Source organism: Lactuca serriola, chromosome 3, assembly GCF_051521515.1.
Source record: "Lactuca serriola cultivar US96UC23 chromosome 3, Lser_US96UC23_V15, whole genome shotgun sequence".
Lineage (NCBI taxonomy): Eukaryota > Viridiplantae > Streptophyta > Magnoliopsida > Asterales > Asteraceae > Lactuca > Lactuca serriola.
This window is the reverse complement of record NC_136410.1, coordinates 176,648,012-176,657,470: the sequence shown is the minus strand read 5'-3', so window position 1 is coordinate 176,657,470 and position 9,459 is coordinate 176,648,012. Positions and strand designations below refer to the sequence as shown.

The window sequence follows — 9,459 nt, the reverse complement described above, 5'->3', positions numbered from 1 at the left end:
GACTGCTCGGACCGAGCCATCCTCTCGGTTCCAGTACACCAACCGAACCCCTCTCTCGGTTCCTCTCCAGCGACGGAACCCTCCTCTCGACTCCCATCTACGTTCGGTTCTAAGCCCCAGGGACCGAACCTCCGGCCCAAACTTCAGATTTTCGCGTGTTTTCCCGGTTTTTGACCATTTTCACGTTTTAAGCCCGTTTTTCGTGATTCTAACGCGGGATTTTCACCTAAACTTATATTTTTGACATATAAGACCCCATATTTCCATAATCTAAGCGCATTTTTATGGAAATCTTTAATTAAGAATAAAATATGGAGGGTAAGTTATTTAGGTGGAGTGTTGACTTATCCTTTGTACAAGAACACAAGCAACCTCCCACACTCATTCCAGGGACATACCCAGCCACTATTCCTCCATACCTAGTCAATCATTGTCCTTTTTCCCACCATTATTCCAGCCATACTCTTGAACAAAAGCTGGAAATCCTCATCTCTCTTCCCATTTCACTTCTTCTCCACCAAAGAACAAACTCCATTCTCTCTTACTTCTCTCTCTAAATTTCAAGATTCCAAGGCTGATTTTCAAGTTCTTCATCTAATTTTAGTTAGTAAAATCATCCTTCATATGATTAATCCACCTCTTTCTACTCCAATCATAGATTCGTTACACAAACTTCATCATATTTGTGTTAGAACTTTGAATCTTCAAGCAATCTTCTAAGTGTTCTTGAGTTGAAGACTTCTGTTCTTCAACATCCATCCACTGAAATCATAAAAGGTGAGTTCATACCCCCACATTTTCATGTTTTCTTCAAGTTTTAGGGGGAGTATACAAGTTAAAACACCAACAACATAACTAAACTCAAACAACAGCTTTCAACAGAAAACTTAATATTCATTCACGAACTGTTTTGAACATCTTAAACTTTTTAGTTTTCAAAACTGTATTAGGTGCAAATAGTTCAGGTTCATACCTTTAAAATGACTACTTGCACATGTCCATATGCGTTTCTACAATTTATGGTGATTTTTACAAAATTGTCTATCACTGTAGCTATGAATTTGGACTAGTCTGTGAATATGAACGTTTTCACACCAGTTAAAGACTTCTAAAAATCATAATAAAAATTGTGAACAAACTAGACACTTTTTTTAAACTCTCAGAGTTTACAGATCTAGTTTTCGATCTCGTATGAATTTTCTGTGATTTTTTAAATCAGTGCAGAAATGGTAAAAACAAGTTCACAGATTACAACTTTATTAACACTTTGTAACTTGTTGAGCAAAGTGTAATACCTTGATATCTTCATATTTTGCATGAATTTTCTGTTTGGATACATTTATGTTACAAAAAAATGTTCACTAAATTGTAAGAATTCTTTATCATTACAATTATTGCATTATGAAGCATGGTAAACCTAGAATCGTTTTGTTATATACATTATACTAATATAGAAAGTGAATACGACACACTACAAACATTTGGATAAACTATAATAGGTATAATTTATGTTACATATACAATACAACAGAATACATTTCTACAAAAAGGGTTTTCATTATTACATTACATAAATCTGTTAATAAATAAATTTGTGAGACATTCGCTTTACGTTACTTTCAAGTAGCGCAACAAAAGTCCTTTAATTATAACCAGAATCTCTTGTAGGGAGAACGTGATAGTTGTGTATAGATCTATATTGGGTTTGAAAAACCCACACCTTAGTTGCATGCAACAGCTAGACCAACACGTATGGGGTGACAAATGTCATTAACTTTCCGACGCCTGAAGAACGTCGTGTATAAGGCCAACTGAGTCATAGTATGGTTATAATAACTCACATAGGGTATTAACAAACATAAGATTTATGGGATTCCCATTTAAACTAACAAGTATGGCGATTTAAACTTGCATGATTCAAATTTTAAATGGAAAAATACTAGCATACTATTAATCTTGGCATTTTAGACTACAATAATGGTTTGTCATTTTTCAAAATAAAAAATCAAAATTTCCAATTTAATTTTGGTTTAACAAAAAAATAAACCATTCTCACCCATAATTATTAAGAAATTGTGTTCATGGTCAGAAATTACGTTGTATTCTGAAGAAAAAAAATTAAAAACTTTATTTTTTTAATAGTTATTTAAATATGAATTGTTTTTTCTAAAACCTTTTAAAATTATGAGTGACTTCTTTGAAAGAAAAAAAATAGCGTCGTTTTAATTGTTGAATATATAGCTATTTTTTTCTAAAAAAAAATATTTTTTTAAGGAAATATGGATGGAGTGGTTTGGGCGCAACACTTCATGAAACATGTTAACGTTTTTACTTTACTCTATATGTCTAGTTAAATAATCATAAATTTCAATAATTATTCAAACTTTTTCAGAAAATACAATCTCGAATATAAATCAATTGTCCGGATAAATTAAAAATGTCTAAATTCCAAACAACTTGACTTTCATTTTCAATACCCTTTTTAATAGTAAATATACTAATATGATGTATCTTAATACATGGAGTATAACAAAATATATAATGTATCAATGTATGTATGTAATTTTTTATAGACAATATTTATGGTTTAATGTATACCAATTTATATGTTGCATAATTTTATAACACAAAATTCATACATGATAATTTTTATACATATAATATTACATAGTTTCATAACATAAAACTTATACATATAACGTTGGTTTCGTTTTTCGTTTTTATACATTTTTCGGTGTTTTGTTTTGTTTTTTTTTTCCATAAATTTCTTCATCAACAAATGTTGTTAAAATTCAATAAAAATACATAATTTGCTAAACCATAATACAAAAGAAAAGTTTATTCACATTTAGTTCTTGAACTTTTTTGAAAGGGAAACGAACTTTCAAATTTGTTTACATTTAGTCACTAATTTTTTTTTCATTTTCTATTTGTCACTGAACTATTAAAACTGTTCATATTTTACCCTTATGACCGATGAGGGCAATAAACTACTGGTTTTATTCACATTCAAACAATTTCTTTTTTTGTTTATATTTTACATCTAACTTGTTGAAGTTTTTCACAATATTATTGTTTGTAAATTTAAATCAATAATTAAAATCGTTCCTCTTCACATAATATTATTATTTCTGAAATTGTTCACACACCATTTTAAATGTTTTTAAATGTTACTAATTTGACATCAATTATAAATCTCGAATCCAGAACAACTATAAATTAACTTAAATATTTTATTAGTAACTCAGATTCAAAATATTCCAGAATTTGAATAAGGAAAAAAAAAAAAAAAAAAACTTTTATAGAAGAATAATTGGAAGACGTGTATTTACATCTTATGTTTACAGCACATCTGATTGAGAACACACTGAGTTGACCAAAATTTGATGCCATCTTCCTTTGTCACATTCATCTAACATTATTATTAATACACACTTCCACAATTAAACTCGCAAGGCTTCACTAACCCTTCAATTCCTCTCTCAGAAAACGATTTCCCCTTTTCCAATTTCCAATTTCCAATTTCCAATTTACGATTTCCGATTTCCACTTCCAAGATCCAAATTGACCACGAAAAGCTTCATTCATGAGTTCCCAATTTCACTAACCCTAAACCCCCTTTTCGATTTTTTCATTTCTTGGGGGTTCTGATCAATTTTGGCTCTTAAATCCAATGGCACCAAGCTCTGTGGTAGTCACAATAGACAAATCAAGCAATATTTCGTTGGTGGAAGTTAATGATTCAGACACATCTGTGTTTCTCGAAAAGCAGAAAACAGCAAGCACAAAGCAGTTTTCATGGACGCTTTTGCTAAAAGCTCATAGAGTACTTTCTTTCTTTCCATGGATCGCAATGGGGTTTTCGAAAACTTTGGTTTCTGTGAAAAAACGAATTGCGTTAGCAGATAATGGAAGAGATGAAGTTCAATACAAAGAACGATTAATCTACAGATTCATCAGAGTTTTTCTTGCCATTTCGATTATTTCTTTGTGTATCGAATTCGTTGCTTATTTTCAGAACTGGGATTTGAATTTCATTCATGAATTCCACCCCACAGAAGTCATGGGACTGTTTCATTGGTCGTATATGGGTTGGGTATCATTCAGAGCTGAATATATTGCTCCCTCGATTATGATGCTATCTCAATTCTGTGTTGTTCTTTTCATGATTCAATCGCTTGATCGATTCATACTGGGACTTGGGTGTTTTTGGATCAAGTTCAGGAACATAAAACCGACAATTGATGGCGAAGCTTATGACATCGAAGATGCTTCCAGTTTCCCCATGGTTCTTGTTCAGATCCCCATGTGCAATGAAAGAGAGGTAACAAATCAATCCCAATTTCTCATTCATCTTTCATGTGTTTAACTATTTATTACTATTTACACTCAGTAAATTTCTACCCATTTACATAAATAGATCAATTTAAAATGGTCATTTTTTTTTTTCAAAATGGCTACAAATTCTATGATGTTTGGACATATATTTTGAAAAAGATTATATGTTTGGATTGCAATGTTCGGGTAATTTATGATTATTTTTCAAATAAGGTTTAAATATTCAGTTAAATTACTCATATACCCCTCAGATAACGACGATATAAATAATTACACTTTAAAACATTGCACCCACGTTATATGATTCCAATTATTCAATATTATTATTATTATTATTATTATATTACAGCGCACATCCAAACACCTACACTTTATTAAAAAATAAATCATTATTTCAATATCATACTAAGCTAATTTTCGGTGGATTTTTTTTTTTGTTTTTAATTGAAGGTGTATCAACAATCGATTGCATCTGCTTGTCAACTGGATTGGCCAAAAGACAGAATCTTGATTCAAGTTTTGGATGATTCAAGTGATGAACTTTTACAGATTTTGATCAGAAATGAAGTGAATATATGGAGTGAAAAAGGAGTTAACATAATTTACAGACATAGATTCATAAGAACAGGCTACAAAGCTGGAAACCTTCACTCAGCTATGTCTTGTGATTATGTAAAAAATTACGAATTCGTTGCAATTTTGGATGCAGATTTTCAGCCAAATCCAGATTTCCTTCAACTCACAGTTCCTCACTTTCAGGTAACAAGAACTCAATCACTCTTACTATTTATAGAAAGTTTTCCCTTTTTTATGTGATCAAGAAATTTAAAAGGCAACAACTTCGACCCAATCACTTAAAATCGGTCGGTTTGTGTAATTTTTTATTTCTAAAAGTTAATAAAAAATGATTCGAATCGGTTGAATGGGTACTCTTACTATTTATAGCAACTATTTTCTCTTTCTAATGACCAAGAATATTAAAACGCGTAAATTTTAACCCGTTTACTTAAAAACGGGTTGATTTTGGTTCAAATGGGTCAAACGGGTCATCTTACCATTTAGAAAGTCTTGTTGTTATAAAGGTGTCGAGTTTACCGAAAAAATGTGTCAATTAGGGTTTCGCACAATATGTATTCGTATTCTTACAACTTTTTAAATCACTTTATGCAAGAATATTTCTGTGTACTATTTTAAAAAAAGTGTTCAATTTTGCTAACTTTTTTGATGGGTGATAATTTCAGGGAAAACCGGATGTGGGTCTAGTTCAAGCAAGGTGGTCATTTGTGAACAAAGATGAGAATTTACTCACAAGGCTACAAAACATAAATTTGTGCTTCCATTTTGAGGTTGAACAACAAGTGAATAGTCATTTTCTAAGTTTCTTTGGGTTCAATGGGACAGCTGGCGTGTGGCGGATCAAGGCTTTGGAAGAATCCGGTGGGTGGCTCGAAAGAACGACAGTTGAAGACATGGACATTGCGGTTCGTGCACATTTAAACGGGTGGAAATTTATTTATCTTAATGATGTCAAAGTCCTTTGTGAATTGCCTGAATCTTATGAAGCTTACAAGAAACAACAACATCGATGGCATTCGGGTCCTATGCAACTCTTTAGACTTTGCCTCCCCGCAATCCTCAAGTCCAAGGTTTGTCTTTGTCTCTTTCCTTTTGCACTGTGTCTAGCTTGCTCTTGCTCTGATACCATGTTTTGCAGTAGAGTAGAGACAAATAAAATTGCGTCTAGCCGACTCTGATACCATGTTTTGTAGTAGAGTAATGACAGATGAAACTGTCTATAATGAGGGTCGTTCCAAACAGACTTTGGATAATACCATGTTTTGTAATTGAGTAAAGACAGATGAAACTGTCTATAGTCAGGATCGTTCCAAACACATTTTGGACCTAGGACGTAAGAGAAAAAAATGCATTTAAAATACATAAATTTCATCAACTGTTTCTATATTAACTCAATAACCGAAAAAAAAAAATACTTATACTAGCTTTTAAATATAATATTTTCGATTATAAAAATTCATATATTTAAAGAAAAATACTTCTTCTGACTTTTTGAGATGCAAAATCACTGATAATATCTTCAAAATCGATGTCTAACATTATATTAATAAAATCTATAAAAATTTTGAACACCTTTAAAAGATAACATGTTAGATATAAAGAGTTATTGGTATGACACTAGAGATTGTCCATGTGAGAAGACATTCACCAGTTTTATACATAAAGAGTGTATGACACACCTAGTTCTATGTTTTTGGGTCTTATTGAAAGAAATTAGTAATTTAGTATGGTGTGTAATCAAGGGCATTTATGTCTTTTTGTGTTGGTCCAACTTTTTAGGTTGCAGTAACAAATAGGTTTAATAATGAATTTGGGGCCTAATATTCGTATTCTTTGTTTTGCAGATATCCAAGTGGAAAAAGGCGAATTTGATATTCTTGTTCTTTCTTTTGAGAAAGCTGATTCTACCTTTCTACTCGTTTACCCTGTTTTGCGTGATCCTTCCATTAACGATGTTCATACCAGAAGCTGAATTGCCGATTTGGGTGATATGTTACGTACCAGTAACCATGTCGATCTTAAACATCCTTCCAGCTCCAAAAGCATTCCCGTTCTTAATGCCATACTTGCTATTCGAAAACACAATGTCTGTCACCAAATTCAACGCCATGGTTTCCGGTCTGTTCCAGCTCGGAAGCGCCTACGAATGGGTGGTCACGAAGAAAACCGGCCGATCATCGGAATCGGACCTACTAGCCTTCGCAGAGCGGGAATCAAAGAGTTTCAACGAAGACAAGATCCAGAGAAGACTCTCGGAATCCGGCCTCGAGATGCTTGGAAAACTTAAAGAACAAGAAGCTCCGGTGGAGCCGAAGAAGAAGAATCGGATCTACAGAAAAGAACTCGCGCTCGCGTTTCTTCTGTTAACGGCGGCTACGAGAAGTCTTTTATCGGCCCATGGAATCCATTTCTACTTCTTGTTGTTTCAAGGGCTTTCGTTTCTTGTTGTGGGGTTGGATTTGATCGGTGAACAAGTGGCGTAATTGTGGCCGGAGATGTTGGCGGCGGCGGTGGTTCCTGCTAATAATGCGGGATTTGGGTCCGGGCCGGGTCGGGTCGATTTAATGGGACTTGGACCGGTGAATATAGGATGATACTTGAGACTTGATATTAGAGTTGATATTTTTTTGTTGGTGTTATTGTATAATTAGTCCGAATTGGATTGAGATGATTTAATTGGGTGATTAACACCTAATACTTGGGCTCGAGGAACCAATTTGGAGCGAGCTCTATACATTTTCACGTGTAATTTATATATATTTAATTCAAATGTTTTTAGTAATCGGATAATAAAATATCTATACAACTTCTCACTTTGCTTTTGTGGTTTGTTAAAGTCGTATCAACAAACTTGTGTTCAACAAAAAAATCAACATGTTAAAGTCGTCATAGCCGATGGGATTCTACTAACACACGCCCTCCACACAAAACATATAACCTTCACCGGGGCCAATTTAAGCCAAACGGTTGGGTTGGGTGACGAGATCACCATCTTTGAATCAATTAGAGCCTGCACATCGCTAACATAAAACCTCCCATCATTAGAAATTCTCGATTTCCAAACATCCAACTCACCGGTTAACGAATTTGAGCTCGTGAACCCCCTTAATTCATGCATCACCGTGACTTCTTCAATAATGTTGGGAATTCTTTTCCAAGCCCCATTAAGATTGTTGTCGATTATTCTCTCTGCAATAGAGCACGGCTTTCTTTTATCCAATGCAAAAAGAGGCGGAAATTGAGAAGCAAAACGTACCATTACCTGGCCAATTATCTAACCAAAAAAGAGTATTGTTGTCTACCCACTTGAATTTGAAACACAGAATAAAAGTCAACCCTAATTTCTTCAATCGATGAGATTACCTTCGCGACAGGTTCCGGGAAGTGTGTTTTTCGCCACGGAGACGATCGATTTTTTGGATGAGTTGTGAATGCCACATACGACCTGCCTCCATAAGGAATTATCCTCATTTTTAAATATTCATATCGCTTTAGTCAGAAGAGCTCCATTCAATGAAATAAGAGAACACCCCCCCCCCCCCCCCCCCCCCCCCCCCAAGCCCACTTTGATCCATGGGCCCAAAAACGCCTACGAAGATTCTCAAGATGCATAGTGACAGATTTAGGGGCCTTGAAAAGAGAAAAAAAAAAAAGAACACACGGAGGCTTCCAATGAATGATTTAACGAGAGTTAGTCGCCCTCCAAAAGAAAGATATTTGGCATTCCAAGCCGCTTCACATCCAAGATTCCGTGCACAACTTGACACTTCATTGCTAAAAACTTCAATACCGAAAACCTTTGACTTGTGAAAATTAACATTTAACCCGGAAGCGATATGAAAGCATTTAAGAACTCTAGCCAAATTAGAAAAATTTGAACTCACCCAAGTCCCAACAAAAAGAGCATCATCGGCATAAAATAAATGAGAAATCGCGGGTCTGCCTATAGGAATTTTAACTCCTTGGAAAAGTTTTTTTGACATGTAGTTCTCATTGCAATATTTAAATCCTCCATGACAATAATGAATAAAAACGTGGAAAGAGGGCCTCCTTGCCGAACACCTTTTGTAATAGGAAATTCCTTTGTAACCGAGCCATTGATGAGAACCGAAGCTCTAGAGGAAGAGAGACATCCCTTTATCCAAAAGATCCAATTATCTCCCACCCCCATTTGGTTCATAACTGATTTGAGATAATTCTGATTTATAGAATCAAAAGTCTTGTTAAAATCAACTTTGAAAATGAATAATTTATTTTTATTCTGCTTTGCCCACGTATAAATCTCGTTAATAATCAAAGGACCACCAAGAATGCTCCTACCTTCTATGAAACTGGTTTGAACCTCATCTATCACCGATGGCGTAGCAAGCATTTTGTTTTACGGTATGCCAAATAATATATAAAATATGAACGAGTGGCAAAATTCTTCAAACGATAATAAAATGTAACTATATATGCATTCTTAACTAAACTATTTATTTTAAGTTGCATATGATGTTATCTTACATCATTAAAATAATCTAAAATGAAGTCTAATTGAAATAT

General features: G+C 33.9%; 1 protein-coding gene across 1 annotated transcript; it reads left to right on the top strand.

Moving 5' to 3' along the window:
- Positions 1-3,416: 3,416 nt before the first annotated feature.
- LOC145093400 (xyloglucan glycosyltransferase 4-like) lies at positions 3,417-7,727 on the top strand. The gene is made up of 4 exons (XM_079031520.1): positions 3,417-4,324; positions 4,789-5,097; positions 5,580-5,984; positions 6,759-7,727. The coding sequence occupies exons 1-4, from the start codon at positions 3,674-3,676 to the stop codon at positions 7,395-7,397; spliced, it is 2,004 nt and encodes a 667-aa protein (XP_078887646.1). The 5' UTR covers positions 3,417-3,673; the 3' UTR covers positions 7,398-7,727.
- Positions 7,728-9,459: the final 1,732 nt, after the last annotated feature.